The sequence below is a fragment of the Symphalangus syndactylus genome, chromosome 11, assembly GCF_028878055.3.
Source record: "Symphalangus syndactylus isolate Jambi chromosome 11, NHGRI_mSymSyn1-v2.1_pri, whole genome shotgun sequence".
In the NCBI taxonomy this organism is placed as follows: domain Eukaryota; kingdom Metazoa; phylum Chordata; class Mammalia; order Primates; family Hylobatidae; genus Symphalangus; species Symphalangus syndactylus.
The window spans coordinates 17,355,270-17,383,221 of NC_072433.2; the positions used below are offsets into that span (position 1 = coordinate 17,355,270).

Here is a 27,952-nt window from a genome sequence, read left to right on the forward strand (position 1 = left end):
TTCAGTTTCTTTCATTTTATTTTTCAGATGACTTCATTTCTCAGGACAGAATAACACAAATACAAGAAGCAGTCTCTAGGGCTGGCTGAGACCACGTTTATCTGTTCTCCTAAAAGCACTAGCTCAGCTCCCAAAAGAAGAATTACAAATCTGAGAAGTTAGAGGAAAGGTACAGAATAGGAATTCTGATTAAACAAGAAAAATCAATTAATGACATTGGTACTCTATTCTTCATATCAGTAATAATACAAACTCAGCCCTTTTAAATCAGAGAATCTGCCATTCTATTTCTAATAAAGTAGTTTTACAACCCCTAAAGTAAAAGAGTTACATGAAGGTGTAAACCAATTTGCCTCCTTTAGAGACACTGCAATATAGAAGAGAATTTTTTTTTTTGTAAGCTTCGCCTTCTCAGTTCTACAGGCTTCATGGTACTCCAGAGCCCCAATAATCAAGCAGTTCATGACAAAAGATAAAAGTGAAAAAGTAGACACAGAGATCTGTGAAGACTTCGCCCATTTTGCTATAGGTATCCATTGATCGATTTATCACTTCGGCAGGAATTCCCGATAATAGAAGTGCAGCTGTTAGTACTGTTGTCTTTATCTTTTTTTCACTCTGTGTAGAGAAAAACTCAAATTAATCTTCAAAGTTTCAGCAGACTACATTAAGCTCTATACAAACATGATCAATACTGTTGTTTTGAACTGAAATGATTTAAAAACTGTTAATGATGTTTCAAAACAATCAGTAATATACCAACATTTACTGAGCATATAATATGTAACTCATCAAACTGCTAGGCAATAGCAGACATCAGTCTTGCTTTTTTTTTTTGAGACGGAGTCTCGCTCTGTTGCCCAGGCTGGAGTGCAATGGCACGATCTTGGCTCACTGCAACCTCTGCCTCCCGGGTTCAAGCGATTCTCCTGCCTCAGCCTCCTGAGTAGCTGGGATTACAGGTGCTTGCTACCACGCCCGGCTAATTTTTGTATTTTTAGTAGAGACGGGATTTCACCATGTTGGTCAGGCTGGTCTCAAACTCCTGACCTCGTGATCTGCCCGCCTTGGCCTCCCAAAGCGTCAGGATTACAGGTGTGAGCCACTGCGTCTGGCCCAGTCCTGCTATTAAAAGTTTTTAAAAAGTGTCATCTTGGAAGCATGACATAAATAACAATTTATGATATATACAACAGTACAATATAAAAACAACAAAAATATTACTACACAGGACATAAATAACTGCTAAATGACTGACACGGATAATGTGTGACATAAGAGCTCACAGGAGATATAAATTACTCCAGTGTTTTATGTAAATAAAGCACAAGGAGGACTTCAGAGGAAGTAAAATTAAAAACTGCAGTGGCTCACGCCTCTAATCCCAGCACTTTGGGAGGCCGAGGCTGGCTGATGGCTTGAGCTTAGGAGTTTAAGACCACTCTGGGCAACATAGGGAGACTCTGTCTCTACAACAAATACAAAAATTAGCTGAGCATGAGCCTGTAGTCCCATCTACTCAGGAGGCTGAGGTGGGAGGATCTCTTAAGAGGTTGAGGCTGTACTGAACTGAGACTGCACCACTGCACGCCAGCCCACGTGACAAAGTGAGACCCTGTCTCCAAAAACAACAACTAAAAACAGACCTTCAAAGAAGAGCAGGATTTAGACTGGCAGAAGTGAAAGTTTTTTGAAGGGTTAAGTCTCAGGACAAGTTAGAGGCAGAAGAATGCTTGGAGAACAATGAGTAATTTGTAACAGACTTACAGGAATGTAGGGCCCTAATTGTTATGCAAAGGAATCCACACTTGATTATACATCCAATAGGGTATCACTAACAATTCAGTATACTTCTGGTGGAAGAGAGAACATTTACTTACTAATTTTCTAGTCTCATTTTTTAAGAGATTAAAAGCTGATTTTTCTTTATTATCACAAAATCCAATCATACGGTTTAAAATATTTTTAAATATAAAAACCTATAGTCGGCCGGGCGCGGCAGCTCATGCCTGTAATCCCAGCACTTTGTGAGGTCGAGGTGGGTGGATCACAAGGTCAGGAGTTCGAGACCAGCCTGGCCAATATGGTGAAACCTCGTCTCTACTAAAAATACAAAAAAATTAGCCAGGCGTGGTGGCACATGCCTGTAATCCAAGCTACTTAGGAGCCTGAGGCAGGAGAATTGCTTGAATCTGGGAGACAGAGGTTGCAGTGAGCCGAGATCGTGCCACTGCACTCCAGCCTGGGTGACAGAGCAAGATTCTGTCTGGAAAAAAAAAAAACCAAAAACCTATAGTTACCTAAGAGAAATGAAATCTTTTTTTTTTTTTTTTTTTTGAGACGGAGTCTTGCTCTGTCACCCAGGCTGGAGTGCAGTGGCGCGATCTCGGCTCACTGCAAGCTCCGCCTCCCAGGTTCACGCCATTCTCCTGCCTCAGCCTCTCCGAGTAGCTGGGACTACAGGCGCCCGCCACCACGCCCGGCTAATTTTTTTTTTTTTGTATTTTTAGTAGAGACGGGGTTTCACCATGGTCTCGATCTCCTGACCTCGTGATCCGCCCGCCTCGGCCTCCCAAAGTGCTGGGATTACAAGCGTGAGCCACCGCGCCCGGCCGAGAAATGAAATCTTATGCTCACAAAAAGCCTCATACAAGAAAGCTCTTAGTTTTAGTCACAATAACCCCAAAATTGAAAACAACCAAGATGTCCATCTACAGGAGACTAGATAAATGGATATAGTCATACAATGGAGTATTACTGAGCCAAGAAGAAAAAAACGAATTAGCTACTAATTTATCTAACAACATGGATAAATCTCAAAAATATCATGCAGAATAAAAGAAGGCTTGCACAAAAAAGTAGTATCAAGAATGATCCCACTTATATGAATTACTATGCCAGACACAACTAATCTATGTTGGGAAAAAGTTCTTTGGGGTATAGGGACTGGGACTGCCTGGAAAGGAGCATGAAAGAAACTCCTGGGGTGACAGCGAAGTTATAAAACTTGAAAGAGGTATGGGTTTCACAGGATGTCAAACGTATTAAATGGTACAATTAAGACGAGCATTTCAAGCAATCAGTTAATTACGCTGGTACCCTGCTCTTCATTCTTTCATAGAACTAATTTTTTTTTTTTTGGAGATGTAGTCTCGCTCTGTCGACCAGGCTGGAGTGCAATGGCAGGATCTCGGCCCACCGCAACCTCCGCCTTCTGGGTTCAAGCGATTCTCCCACCTCAGCCTCCCCAGTAGCTGGGATTATATGTACCCACCATCATGCCCGGCAAATTTTTGTAGAGATGGGGTTTCACCATGTTGGCCACGCTGGTCTTAAACTCCTGACTTCAGGTGATCCACCCATCTCGGCCTCCCAAAGTGCTGGGATTACAGGTATGAACCACTGCACCCGGCCTCAGAACTAATTTTACCTTAAAATTTTACCTAAAAAAGGCCAAGCGCGGTGGCTCACACCTGTAATCACAGCACTTTGGGAGGTGGAGGTGGGCGAATCACAAGGTCAAGGGATAGAGACCAGAGACCAGCTAATTCTAGCACTTTGGGAGGCCGAGGTGGGCAGATAACCAGGTCAGGAGATCAAGACTGTCTTGGCCAACATGGTGAAACCCTGTCACCACTAAAATATAAAAAAATCAGCCAGGTGTGGTGGCATATGCCTGTAATCCCAGCTACTTGGGAGGCTGAGGCAGGGGAATCGCTTGAACCTGGGAAGTGGAGGTTGCGGTGAGCTGAGATCTCGCCACTGCACTCCAGCCTCGCGAAAGAGCAAGACTCTGTCTCCAAAAAAAAAAAAAAAAAGAGAGACCATCCTGGTCAGCATGGTGAAACCCGTCTCTACTAAAAATACAAAAATTAGCTGGGCTTGGAGGCGCGTGCCTGTAGTCCCAGCTATTCGGGAGGCTGAGGTGGGAGAATCGCTTGAACCTGGGAGGTGGAGGTTGCAGTGAGCCAAGATTGTGCCACTGCACTCCAGCATGGCAAAAGAGCGAGACTCCGTCTCAAAAAAAAAAAAAAAAAAACCAGGCATGGTGGCTCATGCCTGTAATCCCAGCACTTTGGGGGGCCGAGGTGGGCGGATCATGAGGTCAGGAGATCAAGACCATCCTGGCTAACACGGTGAAACCCCGTCTCTACTAAAAATACAAAAAAAAAAATTAGCCGGGTGTGGTGGTGGGTGCCTGTAGTCCCAGCTACTTGGGAGGCTGAGGTAGGAGAATGGCGTGAACCCGGGAGGCGGAGCTTGCAGTGAGCCGAGATGGCGCTCCAGCCTGGGTGACAGAGCAAGCCTCATCTCAAAAAAAAAAAAAAAATTTTTACCTAAAAAAAGAACCTTAAAACAGTAAATTGTAGTCAGTGTTATGTAAGAGGGGTGAGGTATACTGATGTGTACACCTACAACATACTTTGAAATGCATCAAGAAAAATTTGATGGAAGGCCGGGTGCGGTGGCTCACGCCTGTAATCCCAGCATTTTGGGAGGCCAAGGCGGGCGGATCACAAGGTCAGGAGATCGAGACCATCCTGGCTAACGCGGTGAAACCCCGTCTCTATTAAAAATACAAAAAATTAGCCGGGTGTAGTGGTGGGCACCTGTAGTCCCAGCTACTCAGGAGGCTGAGGCAGGAGAATGGCGTGAACCCGGGAGGCGGAGCTTGCAGTGAGCAGATATTGTGCCACTGCACTCCAGCCTGGGCAACAGAGCAAGACTCCATCTCAAAAAAAAAAAAAATTTGATGGAAAAACTTCACAGAGATTATCTTGGGTTTGAAAAATAAAGATACATAATATAAGAAGATGTTAATTGCAGAATCTAGGTGGTTGGTATTATATAAATGGGTGTTGACAGCACAATTCTTTCAACTTTTGTGTTTATTTATTTATTTTTGAGATGGAGTCTTGCTCTGTCGCCCAGGCTGGAGTGCAGTGGCGCTGTCTTGGCTCACTGTAACCTCTGCCACCCAGGTTCCAGCAATTCTCCTGCCTCAGACGCTGAGTAGCTGGGATTATAGGTCTGTACCCACCATGCCAAGCTACTTTTTGTATTTTCAGTAGATATAGCGTTTCACCATGTTGGCCAAGCTGGTCAAGAACTCCCGGCCTCAGGTGATCTGCCCACCATGGGCTTCCAAAGTGCTGGCATTACAGGCGTGAGGCACTGCGCCCGGCCAACTTTTGTGTTTAAAAACTGCTATAACAGGCCAGGTGCGGTGGCTCACGCCTGTAATCCCAGCACTTTGGAAGGCCCAGGAGGGCAGATCACCTGAGGCTGGGAGTTCCAGACCAGCCTGACCAACACGGTGACACCCAGTCTCTACCAAAAATACAAAAATTAAGTGGGTGTAGTCATTCACACCTGTAGTCACAGCTACTTAGCAGGCTGAGGCAGGAGAATGAACCTAGGAGGCAGAGACTGCAGTGAGCTGAGATCGTGCCACTGCACTTCAGCCTGGGTGACAGAGTGCGACTCTGTCTCAAAAACAAACAAGCAAAAACACCCTGCTATAACAAAATGCTGTTTTGTTGGGAGAATATATAAAGTCTCCCTTTTCTCTCTTCCATTTACATAGTACCCGTATATACATCTCTATCACACACATAAGTATTGTTAATAATTTCATGTATAGTCTTTCAGTTTGTTTATGCATGTATAAGCAAAATCAAATCATACATTATTTTTTATTTTCAAAAAGAAATTAGTATAGATTCTATTCTGAATTTTGTTTTTCTCTTAATATTTCTTGGAGAGCTTACCATTATCAGTACATTGAGAGCATCTTCATTCTGAATAGATATAATTTTTTTTTTTTTTTTTTGAGACGGAGTTTTCCTTTGTTGCCCAGGCTGAAGTGCAATGGTGCAATCTCGGCTCACCACAACCTCCACCTCCTGGGTTCAAGTGATTCTCCTGTCTCAGTGTCCCGAGTAGCTGGGATTACAGGCATGCGCCACCACGCCTGGCTAATTTTGTATTTTTAGTGGAGACAGGAGTTTCTCCATGTTGGTCAGGCTGGTCTCGAACTCCTGACCTCAGGTGATCTGCCTGCCTCGGCCTCCCAAAGTGCTGGGATTACAGGCATGAGCCACCATGCCTGGCCAATTTTTTTTTTTAATGTAGTCACTCAGTGGACATTTAGGTTCCAAACTTTGCTACTGCAAAACTACAATCAATGTTTCAAAGGTGAATTTCTTTTTTCTTTTTTTTTTTTTTTTTTTTTTTGAGACAGAGTCTTGCTCTGTTGCCCAGGCTGGAGTGCAAAAAAATGGCACAGTCTCGGCTCACTGCAACCTCTACCTCCCAGGTTCAAGTGATTCTCCCTGCCTCAGCCTCCCAAGTAGCTGAGATTACAGGCACCCGCAACCATGCCTGGGTAATTTTTATATTTTTTTTTTTTTTTTTTTGAGACGGAGTCTCGCTCTGTCGCGCAGGCTGGAGTGCAGTGGCTCAATCTCGGCTCACTGCGAGCTCCGCCTCCTGGGTTCACGCCATTCTCCTGCCTCAGCCTCTCCGAGTAGCTGGGACTACAGGCGCCCGCCACCACGCCCGGCTAATTTTTTTTGTATTTTTAGTAGAGACGGGGTTTTACCGTGGTCTCGATCTCCTGACCTCGTGATCCGCCCGCCTCGGCCTCCCAAAGTGCTGGGATTACAAGCGTGAGCCACCGCGCCCGGCCTAATTTTTATATTTTTAGTAGAGACAGGGTTTCGCCATGTTGGCCAGGCTGGTCTCGAACTCCTGACCTCAGGTGATCCACCCGCCTCAGCCTCCCAAAGTGCTGGGATTAGGGCGTGAGCCACTGGCACCCAGCCTGAAAGGTGAATTTTTTTTTTTTTTTGAAGAGTCTTGCTCTGTTGCCCAGGCTGGAGTGCAGTGGCACAATTTCAGCTCACTGCAAGCTCCGCCTCCCAGGTTCACACCATTCTCCTGCCTCAGCCTCCCGAGTAGCTGGGACTACAGGCGCCCGCCACCACGCCCGGCTAATTTTTGTATTTTTAGTAGAGATGGGGTTTCACCCTGTCAGCCAGGATGGTCTCGATCTCTTGACCTCGTGATCCGCCTGCCTCAGCCTCCCTAAGTGCTGGGATTACAGGCGTGAGCCACCGCCCCCGGCCTCAAACGTGAATTTCTAAACAAATGCTTCAATTAAAATTACAATGCTATTTACTCTTTTACTTCTTGTATTTGACCTGTTTGACCCTTCAAAAATGCAAATGCTTCAAATCCATTAAAATCATACACAGGTCTGTCAGCCTGTTAAATATAACATGCAAACAGCCAAATAGCATTTTTTTCAGCAAAAAGCTCCCACAAAATTCGATCACACTAGTTAGGCTGTCGTCTATGTCAGGCAAGCCAAGCCTCATAAAACTGTATGTCTGTAGTCAAGCAGGCCAGGTAAACATTGACTCTCAACATCATTCTGTTCTGTAATATTGGCCAAATATTTATTGCAAATATCAGGCCCTCAACACTGAAGATAAAGTGCACTGCTATTAAGTGTCCAATATGAAGTATGGTGAGATAATCAAATCCATTTTTAAATTAATTTCCTTTATTATAGGCAAAATGAATTACTAAATTTACTAATTAAATTTAATACTTTGCTTAAACAAGTACTATTCACACTCTTTCATGAAGGACCTCAATCCACAATAGACCAATATTTTTGTAAAACAGAATAACAATGTTATGGCAATGTCAAATTGCTATAAAAGTTTCTAATTACTCCTTTTTTTTTTTTTTTTTTTTTGAGACAGAGTCTCACTCCATCGCCCAGACTGGAGTAGTGCAGTGGTGCAATCTTGGCTCACTGCAACCTCTGCCTCCTGGGTTGGAGCAATTCTCCTGCCTCAGCCTCCTGAGTAGCTGGAATTACAGGTGTGTGTCACCACACCTGGCTAATTTTTGTATTTTTAGTAGATACAGGGTTTCACCATGTTGGCCAGGCTGGTCTTGAACTCCTGACCTCAGGTGATCTACCCACCTTAGCCTCTCAGAGTATGAGGATTACAGGCGTGAGCCACTGCGCCCAGCCAATTACTCATGTTTTTGAACTTAATGTATAACAAACACAAACACATAGTTTGGAGATAAGTGGGCAAACCACACTTTGAATAGCACCGATTCAGACCATAAGCAGGACTAACATTTTTAAGTTCCTTCAATTAGCTAGTCATAAATCAATCCAAACACATCATCAAAATTTAGGAAAAAAATTAATTTACCTTGGGAAAATATTTGTATAATCCCATGTACGCAAGTTGTAAAGTAAGAAATGGAGCAAATATGGACTGTGAAGATAGAAGATAAAATTAAATATTTCCAACATAATCATTCAAATCACAATAAATCAAACAGCAGCTACAAAATTCCAAGCAAAAGCTGTAAGAAAATAGTTATTATTTTTTGAGACGGGAGTCTTCCTCTGTCACCCAGGCTGAGTGCAGCGGCATGATCTTGGTTCACGGCAATATCCACCTCCCAGGTTCAAGCGATGCTCGTGCCTCAGCCTTCTGAGTAGATGGGATCACAGGCGCCCGCCACCACACCTGGCTTATTTTTGTATTTTTAGTAGAGACAGGGTTTCACCATGTTGGCCAGGATGGTCTAGAACTCCTGACCTCAGGTGATCCACCCACCTCGGCCTCCCAACATGCTGGGATTAGAGGTGTGAGTCACCGCGCCTGGTAATTACTTTTTTTTTTTTTAAGATGGAGTCTCACTCTGTCGCCCAGGCTGCAGTGCAGTGGCGCAATCTCAGCTCACTGCAACCCCTGCCTCCCTGGTCCAAGCAATTCTCCTGCCTCAGCCTCCCATAAAATTGTAATTTTAATGGTTAAAAGTAATCTTGTTTCTGCAGAAGAGTGAAGAAAATAAAATATTTGATTTCCTAACATAAAATGTTTCTCAAGTCATGCAATTCTTTCATATTCTTTTAGTGTCCCCAAAACTGTCTTCTCTCATAAAAACTTATCTTTTAAATTATTTAAAGTATTAAATGGTGACAGATATTTAACATAGTAACACAGATGCGGTAACATCTCCGTCACCCAGAGGGAATTAATTGACATCCAGGAAGCACACAGAAAAGGCCCAGGACTCAAAATAGATGGCATTCTTCCAGCTATGCAGAAGGCTGAGGCAGGAGGACTGCTTGAGCCCAGAAGTTCTAGTCCAGCCTGGGCACCATAGCAAGATCCTATCTCTAAAACAACAACAAAACTAAATGCTTGGCTGGGTGCAGTGGCTCATGCCTGTAATCCCAGCACTTTGAGAGGTAGAGGTGGGCAGATCACGAGGTCAAGAGATAGAGATGACCATCCTGGCCAACAAGGTGAAACCCTGTCTGTACTAAAAAATTAGTTGGGCATGGTGGCACGTGCCTGTGGTCCCAGCTACTCGGGAGGCTGAGGCAGGAGAATCGCTTGAACCCAGGAGGCGGAGGTTGCAGTGAGCTGAGATCGCGCCATTGCACTCCAGCCTGGTGACTCCGTCTAAAAAAAAAAAAAAAAAAACCAAAAAAACTAAATGCTATTCATTCCTCAGACTTCAAGGCAGGGAATCAACGCATACAGTTACCATCCCTGATTCTCCCATGGCAAGTTATTCTTATTAGAGATAAAATGGCTTGGTGAACAAAACAGAAAAGATCAAAATAACATTCACATAATTACTTCCTTTTTTGAGACAGTCTCACTCTGCTGCCCAGGCTGGAGTGCAGTGGCATGATCTTGGCTCAATGCAACCTCCGCGTCCTGGGTTCAAGCAATTCTCCTGTCTCAGCCTCCCAAGTAGCTGGGACTATAGGCACCTGCCACTCTGCCCAGCTAATTTTTGTAGCTGGGACTATAGGCACCTGCCACTCTGCCCAGCAGAGACGGCGTTTCACCATATTGGTCAGGCTGGTCTCGAACTCCTCACCTCAGATGATCCACCCACCTCAGCCTCCCAAAGCGCTGGGATTACAGGCGTGAGCCACTGTGCCCGACCCCTCATAATTACTTTTAAAATGAAACTATTAAGAAGGGAGTGAAGGAGCAAACATTACTAGATGGCAGTATAGAGAGAGCAGTAAGAAACAGTTGAAAATCTGATAGCAGATTTGGCAAGAAAACCAAAACAAAAAAACTCACACAAAAATAGGACATAACTTTAAAATCATGAAAGCACAGAGCCCTCCAGATAGAGACAAAAAAGAGATAGGCAGCTCATTAAATGCTGAAAGCATCACTGATCTTTGCATTATAGCAAACTATAATGACAAGTTATCATCAAGGAAAAACAAATCAAATCTGTTCAACATTCTATTTATGAAAACATCTACATAAAAATAGATTTTAGGTTGGGCGCGGTGGCTCAAGCTTGTAATCCCAGCACTTTGGGAGGTCGAGGTGAGCGGATCACGAGGTCAGGACATCGAGACCGTCCTGGCTAACACAGTGAAACCCCATCTCTACTAAAAATACAAAAAATTAGCCGTGCATGGTGGCACATGCCTGTAGTCCCAGCTACTCGGGAGGCTAAGGCAGGAGAATCACTTGAACCCAGGAGGTGGAGGTTGCAGTGAGCCAAGATCGCACCACTGCACTCCAGCCTGGGCAACAGAAACTCCATTTCAAAAAAAAAAAGATTTACAAAAACTGTTTTGCTTAATGATATAAACTTTAATTATCTGGATATTTATGTGCCTGGTACATATACTTAAAATGTCTACTGAATGGAAAAACCTCAAAGCAAGACACTGAACTCTGAGCTATGCTTTTCTGCATTCTTCGATATACTGTAAAACAAAATGACTACATCACGGTACAACCAAAATGGACTCATTATGATACTACATTAGGAAATGCTGAAATGTCTTCTAAACCATAGGAAAATTACCTCATATTCAGGACCAGAGGAACTGCATTTTACTATTTCATATTATTTGAAAATTGATAATATACAGTATATATATGTAAAGCACTTAACCCTTTGGTTAAGGAATGAAACTGCCAGGGTTTAATCCCAGCACCGCTTAGTAGCTATGTGACCTTGGGCAAATGATTTAACCTCTCTGAGTCTTCATTTCCCAATGGATTCAAATAATACCAAGTTCATAAGAATGAGGATTAGATGAATTAATATATGCAAAGCAATGAGAAGGGTCCATAGCATGAAAAAGGGGTTTTAGGACAGTCATCCCTCAGTATCAGCAGAGGACTGGTACCAGGTTCCTCTCGACACCAAAATCCACAGATGCTCAAGTTCCTTATGCAAAAGGGCACAGTAAATATAACCTACTCACTTCCTCCCATATACTTTAAATCATTTCTAGATTTTTTTAATGCCTAATGCAATGTAAATAGTTGTTGTACTGTTTTTATTTGTATTATTTATTGTTATTGTTGTATTGTTATTTCTTCCCCAAATATATACACATACACATATTTTTGAGACAGGGTCTCACTCTGTCACCCAGGCTGGAGTGCAGTGCCGTTATCCTGGCTCACTGCAACCTCCGCCTCCCGGGTTCAAGCTAATTCTCCTGCCTCAGCCTCCCAAGTAACTGGGATTACAGGCGTACACCACAACGCCCGGCTAAATCCAAATATTTTCAATCCACAATTGGTTGAATCCACATAAGGTGCAGAACCAACTAATATGGAGGGCCAACAGTAATTATTAGGCTCTGTATTTAACCACAACACTTCATTCTATGAGATGAATAACAAAGTTAATAATATATCTTCAAACAGCCACATGGATCTGGTAGATATTAATACTGGCAATGACTTCTATGGATCACAAGCACTCATAATTATTAACATTTTGCATTTTCCATTAAGTTAGTTAATAATTTACAGATCTTTTCTTACCAAGTATTTGCAAACAAAAGCTCTGACTCCAAGAGCAAGAAGAGCACATCCCACCAATCTAAATATTCGAAAAGAGTCAAATTCTTCTGCTGTGCTTCCATCCTCTTGACTGGGTTTTTCACTAATCAGCTGTTTCCTTAGCTTCATTGCTTCTTCGAATCTGGAAAGGTACTGCTCTAGGCCATGGTGGGAACCCCTCTGGACCGAGTCCGCTGTCAGGTCCCCTCTGTTCCGCTGCCGGAGCTCAAGGTTGACATCATTACTGCACTCAGGTGGTTTAATGAACGAGTCCAATTTGTCTCCCAGTTGGGTCCCCTTTACCTCGGCCACACCACCCTGCTGGTCAGTTGTTCCTGTACTGACTGAATCACCCAGCACTACTCGCTTTGAAACGGAAGGAACGCTGAGGGAGTTCAGTTTATCACTGTCCTGCTGCTTTGATTTTGTTTGACTTTCTTCTTCTGAGAAAAGAAATTTAAAAGTCTTATGTATTTATTCCATACTGGCAAACACCTTACTTTTGTTTTAAAATATGCTGTTGCAGCTAGAACTCAGCAGCCTCTGAATCAAAATAAATAAATACTGATTCTGCATTAAAGAAAAGCTGGTTTCGGCCAGGCGCGGTGGCTCACGCCTGTAATCCCAACACTTTGGGAGGCTGAGGCGGGCGGATCATGAGGTCAAGAGATTGAGACCATCCTAGCTAACATGGTGAAATCCTGTCTCTACTAAAATTACAAAAATTAGCTGGGTGTGGTGGCGTGCGTCTGTAGTTCCAGCTACTCTGGCTGAGGCAGGAGAATCACTTGAAACCTGGGAGGCAGAGGTTGCAGAGACTGTGCCACTGCACTCCATCTGCATCTGCCTGGTGACAGAGCGAGACTCCGTCTCAAAAAAAAAAAAAGCTGGTTTCTTCCTCTACACCCTCAAAATATATCACCCAAAATGAGTATTCTGCAGAGGAAATAACCCAAACTTTGTGGGTAGGAGATAAGATTAGTACACAAACCGGGAAAGATATTCAGAGATGAAGCAAGCTGAAAAGACCAACTTTTTATGGATAATATATCCCAGATGTATGATTGCATTGCCTGCCTTAGCTTATTCGGTTAAAAATATAAAATCAGTAAAGCCTTTTAAAATCTATATTTTAAAATTAGATTTCTGAATCCAGTGCCCTATGAGCATAGGGTGTGGCATATCCCACAGCTACTGTTTATGTAGTCAGGCAGCCATTAGTAGGCACTTCAGCAGTTTTAAGACACTACTCTGGTGGGTTTTTTTGTTTGTTTTTTTTTTTAAAAGGCCAGGCACAATGGCTCACACCTGCCATCCTGTAAGCCCAGCACTTTTGGAAGCCAAGGCTGGTGGATCACTTGAGCCCAGAAGTTCGAGACCAGCTTAGGAAACATAGTGAAACTCCCATCTCCACACACACATTTTTTTTTTTTTAATTAGCCGGGCATGGTGGCGTACACCTGTGGTCCTAGCTACTCCGGATGCTGAGGTAGCAGGATTGCTTAAGCCCAGGAGTTTGAGGCTGCAGTAAGCTATGATCATGCCACTGCACTCCAGCCTGGCCTACAGAGGGAGACCCTGTCTCAAAAAACAAAACAACCTTTAAAGACATAAAATTTTCAAAGCAAAAGAACAAAATATAGAAAGTACCTCGGGTAAGATCATAAATAATGCTTTAAGAATAAATAGGCTGATAGAAAAATGTTTCTTCTATTGTTCTAGAAGAATTTGAAATGGTTTTCTTACCTCTCATTTGAACTGTCTAAAAGTTCAGAGCTATACATCTAAAGCCTTACAGAACCAAAGTCACAAAGATATAAGGAGCTTGCGACCAGTGACTGAAGGCCAATTACTAAAGGAAACACTGGAAACTTAGATAACACTAGGGGGTGCTAATTGCTCAGTTATACTCACGTGAAATAAATTTTTTTAAAGAAAATCATTGGACATGTGTTTGAGGGAGGAATGAGGCGCTCTCCTTAGAAATGCAGTTCCAGACATCAATCACATCAATCTCCCCTGATGAGGAGAGGAAACTCTCAGGTGTGCACTTCGCACTTGCTGGGTCTCTGAAGAATGCTCACTCTCACTTTTCCCACCTTTTCTAGCCGGCCCGTAGGTGACAAGTGTTGAGGACACTGAACACAAACACTAGGATATGACCACAAGAGTCCCTGATACACGTAGGATGAACTAGCGGGCAGTTCAGTAAAGACAGGCTGATGTGGGCGGACAAGAGTTACACAGCAAAAGGCAAAAGAAAGTAGACGCTAGAGAAGGCACTGTAAGGAAAAGCACTTGGAACCTTAAGAAGGAAAGCCATCTTCCTAAGGGGAGCAGTGGACACGACAGTCTAGGGATACAACGTGTGCCCTTCAAGAAAGGCGAGGAGTGGCTAAGGAAAAAAGGGGCTGTTCAACGTAACTGGGAAGAGGGAGCGAGAGCTCTGCAGGCAGGGTGGGGAAAATCTCATGGCGAGGCCCCGGGAAAATTGGGGGGAGCGACTAGGAACATCCTGGGGTTCAGGAATGAGAACTTGGGATATCACCGAAAGGGCGGGACAAAGGAAGTCAAAGAGCAGGGCTTGGTCAAAAAGGTCAAGGGAGTGGAGGTGGGAGAGGGAAGAATGACCCTGAAGATTCAAGGTGATGGGCGGGAGACTGAGGGGAAATCGAGGCTCTTACCCGCGCCGCTCCCGGGCCTGTGAAAGCCCATGATCCGGTTGATGCGCTGTTCCGAGTTCATAAGTAGCTTTCTCCGACGCAGCTCGGCCCGACGCTGGGAAGCCGACAGACCTGAGCCCGCTGGGACCCCCGGCCTTTCCCCGCCGTCGGTAGCGACGGCCATCGACTCCATCCTCCCGTCTACAGTCTGGGAGGGGTGGCAGTGGCGGTGGTGTTGGCCGCCGCTGCGAGGGCGATGACTAGAGGCCGGGCCGCAGGGCGCGCGTCCCCTTCCCACTATAGACCCGCCCCCGAGCGCGGTGCCGGAGCCTGTGAGCTAAGCACTCACGCACCGCCCCACACGACCAAGCGCGAGGCTCTGGCCGCCATCTTGAGTGAGGGCAGCGCTGGACTCCCTGGTGCCTCCCCAGCTCGTCTGGTCCTCACCCAACAGCCCCCTCTGCTGTTCGCTCGGAGGTGAAGAAAACCGGCACCCAGGGCCGGGAGTGGTGGCTCACGCCTGTAATCCTAGCACTTTGGAAGGCCGAGGCAGGCGGATCACAAGGTCACGAGTTCGAGACTAGCCTGGCCAACATGGTGAACTCTCCCCCCTTCCCCCCACTCCGTCTCTACTAAAAATACAAAAACTTAGCCGGGCGTGGTGGCCTGCGCCTGTAATCCCAGCTACTCGGGAGGCTGAGACAGGAGAATCGCTTGGACCCAGGAGGGGGAGGTTGCAGTGAGCCGAGGTCGCGCCACTGCACTCCAGCCTGGGCCACAGAGCGAGACTCTGTCTCGAGAAAAAAAAAGAAAGAAAGAAAAGAAAACCGGGAGTGGGAAAGGGAAGGCAGTGAACAGATCAGCCTAGATTTGGTGCCAGGAAGCAAAATGGAGGTTGCAGCGGCAGTCGCTTGTTTACAGACCCGCGGCCTCGCCTGTAGGCAATGGGAATACGTAACCCTGGGAGCCGCGCTTAAAGGGAGCCTTACGCTGGGATTTGCTCTTGGTACCTGTTCCTCATCCTTAACTTCTTTACGCCGAAGTATACGGCTGATGTGTTCCTAGGCTTTCCTCGCGTTTTGTGCGTTTTTGTTCAAATTAGAATTTCCCAGTGAAGCCTTTCGTGCACATTCTATCTAAATTGCCAACACTCCCCATTCCCCTTCACCTTATTTTTTCTCTTTGTCGTTTATGACCACCTCGCATGCTATTATTTTTATTTATTTATTTTTTTTTTGAGACGGAGTCTCGCTCTGTCACCCAGGCTGGAGTGCAGTGGCGCGATCTCGGCTCACTGCAAGCTCCGCCTCCCGGGTTCACGCCATTCTCCTGCCTCAGCCTCTCCGACTAGCTGGGACTACAGGCGCCCGCCACCACGCCCGGCTAATTTTTTGTATTTTTAGTAGAGACAGGGTTTCACCGTGGTCTCGATCTCCTGACCTCGTGATCCGTCCGCCTCGGCCTCCCAAAGTGCTGGGATTACAAGCGTGAGCCACCGCGCCCGGCCTATTATTTTTTTCTCCTTGTCATTTATGACCACCTCGCATGCTAAAGATGCTCCAGCCTGGGCGACAGAGCGAGACTCCGTCTCAAAAAAAAAAAAAAAGAAAAAAAAAAGAAAAAGAAAAAGGCCAGGAGCGGTGGCTCACTCCTGTAATCCTAACACTTTGGGAGGCTGAGGCAGGTGGATCACCTGAGGTCAGGAGTTCAAGACCAGCCTGGCCAATATGGCAAAACCCCGTCTCTACTAAAAATACAAAAATTAGGCCGGGCGCGGTGGCTCACGCCTGTAATCCCAGCACTTTGGGAGGCCGAGGTGGGCAGATCACCTGAGGTCAGGAGTTCGAGACCACCCTGGCCAACATGGTAAAACCCCATCTCTACCAAAAATACAAAAATTAGCCGGACATGGTGGCATGCACCTGTAATCCCAGCTACTCGGGAGGCTGAGGCAGGAGAATCGCTTGAACCTGGGAGGCGGAAATTGCAGTGAGCCGATATCATGCCACTGCACTCCAGCCTGGGTGACAGAGGGAGACTCCATCTCAGAAATACGTATATAAAATAAATAAATAGGCCGGGCGCGGTGGCTCAAGCCTGTAATCCCAGCACTTTGGGTGGCCGAGGCGGGCGGATCACGAGGTTGGGAGATCGAGACCATGGTGAAACCCCGTCTCTACTAAAAATACAAAAAATTAGCTGGGCGCAGTGGCAGGCGCCTGTAGTCCCAGCTACTCGGGAGGCTGAGGCGGGAGAATGGCATGAACCCGGGAGGCGGAGCTTGCAGTGAGCCGAGATTGCACCACTGCACTCCAGCCTGGGCGACAGAGCGAGACTCCGTCTCAAAAAAAAAAATAAATAAATAAAAAAATAAATATAAAATAAAATCAGAACAAACGACTGGGCGCGGTGGCTCATGCCTGTAATCCCAGCACTTTGTGGGGGCTGAGGTGGATGGATCACTTGAGGCCAGGAATTCGAGACCAGTCTGGCCAACGTGGCAAAACCCTGACTATACTAAAAATACAAAAATTAGCCGGGCTTGGTGGCATGTGCCTGTGGTCCCAGCTACTTGGGAGGCTAAGATGGGAGGATCACCTGATCCTGGGGAGGTTGAAGCTTCAGTGAGCCGTGATCTGGCCACTGCACTCCAGACTGGGTGATACAGTGAGACCCCGTCTCAAAATAGTTTTTTTCAGAAAAAAATAATGTATTTACTATATAGTAATGGATCCAGTTTGGATTATAGTCATCATTAATAGCAATACAGTCATAAAATACAATTTTAAGTATGTTTTCAGGCAGGAAGGAGCCACAAAGGCAAAACAGCTTAGGGCCCTTGAAAGTCATAATGCAGCCTTGGTATTCAGTAATGACTTACTAAGTGAATGATTAGATGAATAAAGGAATTGAATCCATCAACCCTTGCTAACAGGGAGCCATGGCCAGTTCACACCTGAGGCTGCGGAGGGTTTTGAAGCAGCTTACTGGGTGGGCCCCCTGCAACTAAGCCTGCCACACCATCACCCTCAAAATAATGAAGTAGGTGAAATACCACTTAGAAGATAATACATTACTATATTTATATTAATACTGAAAAAGAAGTAAAAACAAAATAAACTTCGGTTTGGATTCAACAACATAAGGAGCTCAAAGAATATACAGACTGAACTTTCACCCTTGATTGGATGAAAGTTAAATCCCAGGGACATCCACTAGTTAATAATTTTAAAGTATTAGAGGAAGTTCTTCTGCATATCTGCACACACATAGATCTCTGAGCCCTAGGCTATTCCTTAAAACAATTTTACACACAATTGAAAATAATGGAAATAACTGTCAAATAGTAACAAATGTGCAGAATTTGATGAGGCACAGCCCTGATCAATCAAGACAGTTCCAGAAAGGGTTTGAGGAGCTAAATTAGAATTATAGTGTTATATTCAATGATATAAGCATCAAGCAAATTCTTTCCAAGTAATATTTCATTCCTCCTTGAAACTGAGGAAGCCATATAACTGAACTTGAACAGAATTATAAAAAATGTCTGGGCTGGCATTTGGGAGGTCGAGGCAGGAGGATCACTTGTGGCAAGGAGCTCAAGACTGACCTGGGCAACATAGTGAGACCCCCTTCTCTATTTAAAAACAAAGAAAAGAGGTCGGGAGGCCGGGCGTGGTAGCTCACGCCTTTAATCCCAGCACTTTGGGATGCTGAGGTGGGTGGATCACTTGAGGTCAGGTGTTCGAAACCAACCTGGCCAACATGATGAAACCCATCTCTACTAAAAATACAAAAATTAGCCAGGCATGGTGGCGCACACCTGTAATCCCAGCTACTTGGGAGGGTGAGGCAGGAGAATCACTCGAACCCAGGAGGCAGAGGTTGCAGTGAGCTGAGATCACGCCACTGCACTCTAGCCTGGGCGACAGAGTGAAACTCTGTCTCAAAAAAACAAAAAAAAAGAGGCCAGGCGCAGTGGCTCACGCCCGTAATCTCAACATTTTGGGAGGCCAAGGTGGGAGGACTGCTTAAGCTTAGGATTTCAAGACAGCCTGCGTAACATAGTGAGACCTCATCTCTAGAAAAAAAAAAATAATAAAAAAATTAAAAAAAATTTAAAACGAGGCAGGAAGTTTGCTGCAATGAGCCATGATTGCACCACTCCACAACCACTTGGGTGATAGAGCCAGACGTTGTCTCAAAAGAAAAAGAGTAAAAGAATGAATTGATGAAACTGCTTAAAAGAAATTCAAGAAAAATTTTCAGAAATTAGCAAATTACTTCCTCTAAATTCCAAAATGAGTCAAATTTTTATTTTTATAGACACAGGGTCTCACTCTATGGCCTAGGCTGGAGTGCAGGGACACAATCATAGCTCACTGCAGCCTACAGCCTTGAACTCCTGGGCTCAAGCAATCCTCCTGCTTCTGCCTCCTGAGTAGCTAGGGCTACAGAATTGAGCCCAGATAATTTTTTTTTTTTTTTTTTTTTTGAGATGGAGTCTTGCTCTGTCGCCCAGGCTGGAGTGCAGTGGCGCAATCTCGGCTCACTGCAAGCTCCGCCTCCCGGGTTCAAACCATTCTCCTGCCTCAGCCTCCCGAGTAGCTGGGACTACAGGCATGTGCCACCACGCCCGGCTAATTTTTTTTGTATTTTTAGTAGAGACAGGTTTCACCGTGTTAGCCAGGATGGTCTCGATCTGCTGACCTCGTGATCCATCTGCCTTGGCCTCCCAAAGTGCTGGGATTACAGGCGTGAGTCACCGTGCCCGGCCAAGCCCAGATAACTTTTTTAAAAAAATTTTTTGTAGAGATGGGGTTTCTATGTTGCTGGTCTTAAATTCCTGGGCCCAAACAATCCAATCTTCTCAGCCTCCCAAAGTGCTGGGATTACAGGTGTGAGCCCCTGCACCCAGCCAGAAATTTTATTTCAATAATTTTCTCAAGTATAGTTGTTAAACACCCTTAAACATTCGAAGTTTAAAAGAAACAATGAATTAACAGTTTCAGTAGGAGACATGTCAATAGTCCTCTCCTTAATGAGAATGGAGCTTAGTACAACAAACTGAAAGCCAAGTAATGAACCTCATGAAATAAATGTAATTTTAGATGGTACTGAATATTTTGTTTTACAGTATTTATTTATTTATTTACTCTGTCACCCAGGCTAGAGTGCAGTGGTGCCATCTCTCGGCTCACTGCAACCTCCACCTCCTGGGTTCAAGCTATTCTCCTGCCTCAGTCTCCTGAGTAGCTGAAATTACAGGCGCACACCACCACGCCTGGCTAATTTTTGTAATTTTAGTAGAGATGGAGTTTCTGCATGTTGGCCAGGCTGGTCTCCAACTCCTGACCTCAGGTGATCCACCTGCCTCGGCCTCCCAAAGTGCTGAGATTACAGGCGTGAGCCACTGCACCAGGCCTATATTAACTTTTAGTATGTTATAAACACTACAAAACAGGCCGGGCATGGTGGCACAAGCCTGTAGTCCCAGCTACTTGGGAGACTGAGGCACGAGAATCGCTTGAACCCAGGAGGCGGAGGTTGCAGTGAGCCAAGATCATGCCATTGCACTCCAGCCAGGGTGACAGAGGGAGACTATGTCGCCAAAATAAATAAATAAATAAATAAATAAATAAATAAATAAATAAATAAAGTTAATATAAATGTGTGGATGTTGTCGTGGGTTGGGACAAAATCATCTGGCTCCTTAGATAATATTACTCTCTGATGTTACCCCAGAGTGACACTGATGAGGATTTCTGCTACTCTAGGAGAGTGGCAGTTTAAGGTTTCTGGCCTCCCTTGCTCAGGCAGTCTCCATGTTTTTTTTTTTCTTTGAGACAGAGTCTCCCTCTGTTGCCCAGGCTGGAGTGCAGTGGCTCGAACGGGGCTCACTGCAGCCTTGACTTCCCAGGCTCAACTGATCCTCTCACCTAGCCTCCCAGGTAGCTGAGACCACAGGTACATGCCACCACATCTGGCTATTTTTTATTTATTTATTTATTTAGAGACAAAGTCTCTTGCTCTATCACCCAGGCTGGAGGGCAGTGGTGCGATCTCGGCTCATTGCAACCTCCACCTCCCGGGTTCAAGCGATTTTCCTGCCTCAGCCTCCCAAGTAGCTGCGACTACAGGCGTGTGCCAGCATGCTTGGCTAATTTTTTGCATTTCTAATAGAGATGGGGTTTCATTGTGTTGGCCAGGATAGTCTTAATCTCCTGACCTTGTGATCGACCCGCCTCGGCCTCTCAAAGTGCTGGGATTACAGGTGTGAGCCACTGTGCCTGGCCTATTTTTTATTTTTAAAGACAGGGTCTTGCCATGTTGCCCAGGCTGTTCTTGAACTTCTGGGCTCAAGCAATCCTCCTGCCTCAGACTCCCAAAGTGCTGGGATTACAGGCATGAGCTACCACGCTTGGCCTCTCCAGGCTTGTGAAGCCCTCCTGTACCTGCTATTTTCAGCACTCCTATAAAGTGAATTATTTTCGTGCCTCATCTCTTTTGCCAAATCATTGTACATGAGTATTATCCTGACTCAAAACCCCTAATACTTGAAGGAAGAATTCAGGGAGAAAGCTTCCAACACAGACCAATTGGTTTGTGCCAACCATGCCATGACCCTGGCTGAATTGCTAAGAATCTTATCCTTCTAAATGATACTGCAGTTTGATGTCACCACGGAGAAGAACGGTTTGAGGAAGTGATAATTATGACACACTGATTAATCCTGCCAACTAATATAAAGAAATAGTCCCCATTCTTGAGGACAAACTCATGCTCCAAATCATAACATGCTGATGATAAATTAGCATTCTCATAATATGTGGTAGGAACTAAAAAAAGTCTCTTGATTTATAATAGTAATCACTTAAAACTTAACATAGGTAAAATATTCACAAAAAAGAAAAAACAAAAAACTGGCTGGGCATGGTGGCTCACACCTGTAATCCCAGCACTTTGATAGGCTGAGGCTGGAGGATCACTTGAGCCCAGGCACTTGAGACCAGCCTGGGCAACATGGTGAAACCCTATCTCTACAAAAACTACAAAGAATAAAAATAAAAATAAATAAAAATAGCCTGTAATCCCAGTCACTTGGGAGGCTGAGGTGGAAGGATTCTTTTTTTTTTTTTTCTTTTCTTTTTTTTTTTCTATTTATATTTTTTTATTTTTTTATTTATTAATTTTTTTTGCATACAAAAACAATAAACATTTTCTAAAAATACATACAAACAAAAAGATGCATATCAAACATATTAGGAAGGTTGCACATGGGAAGTCGGGGAATAGAAATGGGGGGTGGGAGTTAAAATAAATGAGAGAGGGACTTTATATGGATCAGTGATAATAACTCAATCCTCTATTTGACAAAGAAGAGGGAGAAGGAAGAGGAAGAAAAAGAAAGTGGGATAAAGGATCAGAAAGGGAGGAAAATAGAAAAAAATTAGAGTATGACTCCAGGGTAGACCTGTTTTGTTGTCACTGAGTTGGTTGGTTGGTTTGTCTGTTGTATTCTTCATGTTTCGCCAAGTTGGCCAGACTGGTCTTGAACTCCTAGCCCGAAGTGATCAACCCGCCTCGCCCCCCAGAGTGCCGGGACCACAGGCGTGAGCCACCACGTCCAGCCCCCACATTGCTTCTGGCCTCCGTGGTAGACCTCCCAGACGGAGCGGCCAGGCAGAGGAGCTCCTCACTTCTACCCAGACACGGGGCGGCCGGGCAGAGGAGCTCCTCACTTCCCAGACGGGGCGGCCAGGCAGAGACGCTCCTCACTTCTTCCCAGACGATAGGTGGCCGGGCAGAGGCGCTCCTCACTTCCCAGACGATGGGTGGCCGGGCAGAGGCGCTCCTCACTTCCCAGACGGGGCGGCCGGGCAGAGGCGCTCCTCACTTCCCAGACGATGGGTGGCCGGGCAGAGGCGCTCCTCACTTCCCAGATGGGGCGGCCGGGCAGAGGCGCTCCTCACTTCCCAGACGATGGGTGGCCGGGCAGAGGCGCTCCTCACTTCCCAGATGGGGCAGCCGGGCAGAGGCGCTCCTCACCTCCCAGACGATGGGTGGCCGGGCAGAGGCGCTCCTCACCTCCCAGATGATGGGTGGCCGGGCAGAGGCGCTCCTCACCGGGAGGATTCTTTGAACCCAGCAGGTCAAGACTGCAGCGAGCTATGATCCTGTCAGTGCACTTACTGTGTGACAGTGAGACCTTGTCTAAAAAAAAGAAAAAATAAATGTGCCGGGCGCGGTGGCTCACGCTTATAATCCCAGCACTTTGGGAGGCCGAGGCGGGCGGATCACGAGGTCAGGAGATCGAGACCACGGTGAAACCCCGTCTCTACTAAAAATAGAAAAAATTAGCCGGGCGTGGTGGCGGGCGCCTGTAGTCCCAGCTACTCGGAGAGGCTGAGGCAGGAGAATGGCATGAACCCGGGAGGCAGAGTTTGCAGTGAGCCGAGATTGTGCCACTGCACTCCAGCCTGGGTGACAGAGCAAGACTCCGTCTCAAAAAAAAAAAAAAAAAAAAAAAAAAAAAAGAAAAAATAAATGAACATGTAGATGCTCAATGAATAACTGAAAACTTGGAATTAATTCATATTTCCAATATCGAGAGAAAAATAATAAATATTGATTAAATAGCTAATAATATGCTACTATGCAAACACTAACACTGCTAGAGTAATATGTATTCAATGCAAAATTGAATCTTAACTATGATTTATGAGATAATACAAAATTCAAATGCATTGAACAAAGAATGGAAGGGAATAGGGAACATAAAAAGACACCTTTTATGATTGTGGATGGACTTTCCAGTTTCACTGTTATGTTTGAGCTTGTTCATTCATTCATCAATTATTTGAGTGCCTAATATATATCAGCTATATATATTAGCTAGTTAAGAGTGTAAGAGTGTTAAATTTTCAGGTGGAAATAAATTCCCAGAAAACAATCCTCTGCCATCTCAGTGTCTCGCCAGTTATCTAAAATAGTTGTGTTTTTCCATAATCTTTAGGTTGTAAACCCTCGAATTGGCATTCATAAAGCAATTGTGAAGACCTATTTAGAATGTAATTAGTGAACATCTAAAAAAGAAAGGTTATATTATAAGAAAGAAACTCATATTCAGAGAGGTTCAGTCTCCTTTTGTCGTAGTCAAGGTCTAAAGGAAACAAACATAACTTAGGGTTGTGGGTATCTACCTAGAAAAGCGTCTAACCTCTTAAACATACAAGTACAACATGTCTCTTCCCTCTTCTCTTTTAATAACAAAGTTGGCTAAATATAATCCCAGGGTAAACAGAAGATCTTTTCATTTGAGATAGCCTATAAAAGCCAGATGAAAGTTTCAGTTCTTTAGATAGATGTTTCGATATATGATGGCTCATTTAAGTCAGGTGAGAGTTAAAGTGTCAAGATTGCATGTTATGTGCTTACCAATGTCTGGGGAACCTTTTCCTGGTGGGGTTTCTGTAGTTTCAGTTATCCTTCCTAGCACATCTTAGTGGTATGTGATTCTTTGATAAATGATGTGCATACATATCTCCCTCACTATAGGCTTTACAAGGGCAGGCCCTTCCTTTTTTTTTTTTTTTTTTTTTTTTTTTTTGAGACGGAGTCTTGCCCTGTCACCCTGCTATAGTGCAATGGCACGATCTCAGCTCACTGCAACCTCTGCCTCCCAGGTTCAAGCGATTCTCCTGCCTCAGCCTCCCAAGTAGCTGGAATTACAGGCACGTGCCACCATGCCCAGCTAATTTTTTGTATCTTTAGTAGAGATGGGGTTTAACCATGTTGGCCAGGCTGGTCTTGAACTCCTGACCTCGTGATCTGCCCACCTCTGTCTCCCAAAGTGCTGAGATTACAGGCATGAGCCACCACACCCGGCCAGGCCCTTCGTTTTTTTAAAAAAGTGTACCACTTTGTCCCAAGTCTAGTACTGAGTACCAGACTTTAGTACTAGACTAAATTTACCAGAATATTTGCAGAAATTTTTCTCTTAGAGCAAGTGTCAAAACTTGGCATTTTCAATGAGTTTTTTGTATGATTTGTATTTGATCCTAGTATTTTTTTAGGTAGGCTAATATTAGTAATTTTTAAAATAAACTGTAGATACAAAGCTGAACAGATTGAATAGCAATAAGTGATAAAACTAGAATCCAGTTTTTGGGGTTACAATTATGGAAGTAAGTTGACCCTTGGATACCTCTACTACACACAGTTAAAAATAAAAAAGGAGACAAAAGATAGCTTGCTTGATTCAAAACCATGAGAGAAACATCTCAGCAGATCAAAGAGTCAGAAACACAAGGAAGTGTAGAGTTGAAATCAGATGCCTGGTGGGCTACAGGTCCAGAAGCAGGAGAAAGAGAACATTTTATGGGGTGACAGGCATTAGTCATGCTCTATATGAGACAGGGAAGACCAGACCAAACTGTTTAAAGCCTGTCCTCGCTCCAAAATGTTCAAATCATAACTCACTATTGACCTACACAGCCTCAGATTTCTGCTTTAAAAGAAAGAAGGCAGAAGGGGGGGCAACAATTACACTTCCCACTATAGGTGACTGCAATGATGATATCCCCAAATCATTACAGAATAGGAACCCAGAAGCACTACTATGAGCCCTAGTTCTGGAAAAGGGGTCAGGAAAAGGCAATTATAAAAACCTTAGATAAGAGGTAGGCATAAACGAAGAGAGATGAACTAAAACAAAAATAAAAATACTTCCACTCAAATATGCCTGAAAACCCATATTCCAACAAACATGAAGAAATACAACACTTAAATTCTTCCAGCCGAGTTAAAAGTTGGAATAGAAATGTATTCCAGAAAGAATTAATTTTATAGAACAGTTTTCAAATATTTGAAAAGGAAATGGCTGGGAGTTTTTCAGAATTGTAGACAAGGATCTTTAAAGTGTGCTCTGAATAACAAGCAGGATAAAAAAAATAAACAACAGGCTGGGCTCGGTGGCTTATGCCTGTAATCCCAGCATTTTGGGAGGCCGAGGCAGGTGGATCACCTGAGGTCGGGAGTTCGAGACCAGCCTGACCAACATGGAGAAACCCCATCTCTACTAAAAATACAAAATTAGCCAGGTGTGGTGCCGCATGCCTGTAATCCCAGCTACTTGGGAGGCTGAGGCAGGAGAATTGCTTGAACTCGGGAGGTGGAGGTTGCAGTGAGCCGAGATCATGGCATTGCACTCCAGCCTGGGCAACAAGAGTGAAACTGTCTTGGCCAGGCGCGGTGGCTCACGCCTGTAATCCCAGCACTTTGGGAGGCCGAGGCGGGCGGATCACGAGGTCAGGAGATCGAGACCACGGTGAAACCCCGTCTCTACTAAAACTACAAAAAAAAAAAAATTAGCCGGGCGTGGTGGCGGGCGCCTGTAGTCCCAGCTACTCAGAGAGGCTGAGGCAGGAGAATGGCGTGAACCCGGGAGGCGGAGCTTGCAGTGAGCCGAGATTGCGCCACTGCACTCCAGCCTGGGCGACAGAGCGAGACTCTGTCTCAGAAAAAAAAAAAAAAAAAAAAAGAATTCAGTTTATAACCTCCCAGACATCTACTTAGGCTATTTAAAGCATCTTCAGCAATAGTTTTTTCATTGACATAATTTGAATGCACAACATAGCACTACTTAGTAATTGGCAAGTTGTTCGTGTCACTTTTTACTTAAAGAGATAGGGTCTTGCTTTCTTGCCCTGGGTGGAATGCAGTGGCACAATCATGGTTCACCGCAGCTTCACACTCCTAGGCTCAAGGGATCCCCCCGCCTCAGCCTCCTGAGTAGCTGGGACTACAAGCATGAGTCACCATGCCCCGCCACTTTTTTTTTTTTTTTTTGAGACTGAGTCTCACACTGTCACCCAGGCTGGAGTGCAGTGGCGTGATATCGGCTCACTGCAATCTCCGCTTCCCAGGTTCAAGCGATTCTCCTGCCTCAGCCTCCCAAATAGCTGGGACTACAGGTGCCCGTCACCACACCCAGCCAATTTTTTGTATTTTTAGTAGAGATGGGGTTTCACTATGTTGGCCAGGCTGGTCTCAAACTCTTGATCTTGTGATCCACCCGCCTCAGCCTCCCAAAGTGCTGGGATTACAGCACTTTTTTTTTACTGGGATTATACTTTTTTTTTTTTTAGATGGAGTCTCGCTGTGTTGCCCAGGCTGGAATACAGTGGCACGATCTCAGCTCCCTGCAACCTCTGCCTCTCGAGTTCAAGCAATTCTCGTGCCTCAGCTTCCCAAGTAGCTGGGATTACAGGCACCTGCCACCATGCCTGGCTAATTTTTGTATTTCTAGCAGAAATGGGGTTTCACCATGTTGGCCAGGGTGGTCTCAAACTCCTGACCTCAGGTGATCTGCCCGCCTTGGCCTCCCAAAAGTTTTGGGATTACAGACGTGAGCCACCACACCTGGCCTTTTTTTTTTTTTTGAGATGGAGTTTTGCTCTTGTTCCCCAAGCTGGAGTGCAATGGTGTGATCTGGGCTCACTGCAACCTCGGCCAGGGTTCAAGCGATTCTCCTGCCTCAGCGTCCTGAGTAGCTGGGATTACAGGCACGCGCCACCATGCCCGGCTAAGTTTTTGTACTTTTAGTAGAAATAGGGTTTCACCATATTGGCCAGGCTGGTCTCGAACTCCTGACCTCAGGTGATCCACCTGCCTTGGCCTCCCAAAGTGCTAGGATTACAGGTGTGAGCCACCACGCCCAGCCTACTTTTAAAAACTATTTTGTAGAGACAAGGTTTCACCATCTGGCCCAGACAGGTCTTCAACTCCAGGCCTCAAGCGATCCTTACACCTGGGCCTCCCAAACTGCTGGGATTACAGGTGTGGGCCACTGTACCAGGCTCATATCACTTTAAATAACTAGTCACTATATATAAGCTCTTTTCAATTAACTTTATTGAATAGCCAAGTTGATAAGTTAGCACAGATCAAATGATTGTTTGCATGGGTTACAAATGACTTTTTTTTTTTTTTTACAGGAATAAAACAGTGAAAATTACAAACTGTAAAAAGGAAGACAAATCTTGTCTCCAACATTTCAGAGAAGCAAGATTTAACGCAACACACTGAAGATCAATACATATTTGAATTTGAGAACAAGAATTTAATTTTACAATATTATACACTACTTTACAAAATCAAAATTTCTATATAAGGATTACATTTGTAATAGTTAACAAAATTTTGAAATCACATTTGGTGGTCCCCTAGATAATAGCTGTTATGCATCTTCGATTAGAAGAAATAAATCTTTATTCTAATTATTGCAAAACAGTCTGTTAGACTCAATACATTAAATTAAAAACAGTGAAAATATATGCAAACTAAAATAAATGGTACTGCTTGAGCGACTATTAGTATGTCAGACTTACAGAA

General features: G+C 44.7%; 1 protein-coding gene and 1 long non-coding RNA gene across 4 annotated transcripts; one reads left to right on the forward strand and one right to left on the reverse strand.

Annotated features, from left to right (window-relative positions):
* On the reverse strand, nucleotides 1-14,949 carry CAMLG (calcium modulating ligand). 2 transcript variants are annotated; one of them, XM_055297684.2, is made up of 4 exons: nucleotides 14,579-14,949; nucleotides 11,877-12,337; nucleotides 8,244-8,309; nucleotides 1-618 (listed from the first exon to the last, which is right to left on the reverse strand). In XM_055297684.2, the coding sequence occupies exons 1-4, from the start codon at nucleotides 14,748-14,750 to the stop codon at nucleotides 427-429; spliced, it is 891 nt and encodes a 296-aa protein (XP_055153659.1). In that variant the 5' UTR covers nucleotides 14,751-14,949; the 3' UTR covers nucleotides 1-426. The 2 variants fall into 2 exon arrangements, with proteins under 2 accessions (XP_055153659.1, XP_063467777.1); XM_063611707.1 differs by lacking the exon at nucleotides 8,244-8,309.
* LOC129492541 (uncharacterized) lies at nucleotides 14,881-27,615 on the forward strand. Of its 2 annotated transcripts, none has more exons than XR_010114169.1 (2): nucleotides 14,881-15,034; nucleotides 27,556-27,615. It is a non-coding gene; the product is annotated as an uncharacterized lncRNA (long non-coding RNA). The 2 variants fall into 2 exon arrangements; XR_008660928.1 differs by lacking the exon at nucleotides 14,881-15,034 and adding an exon at nucleotides 15,060-15,154.
* The last annotated feature ends 337 nt before the right edge of the window (nucleotides 27,616-27,952 follow it).

Excerpts from the sequence above, each read along its gene's own strand:
- CAMLG (XM_055297684.2), bottom strand. The coding sequence starts at position 14,750 with ATGGAGTCGATGGCCGTCGCTACCGACGGCGGGGAAAGGCCGGGGGTC. Across the intron at positions 12,338-14,578 it reads CAGGCCCGGGAGCGGCGCGG|AAGAAGAAAGTCAAACAAAA; the intron begins GTAAGAGCCTCG and ends TTCTTTTCTCAG. Across the intron at positions 8,310-11,876 it reads CTTTTGTTTGCAAATACTTG|TCCATATTTGCTCCATTTCT; the intron begins GTAAGAAAAGAT and ends CTATCTTCACAG.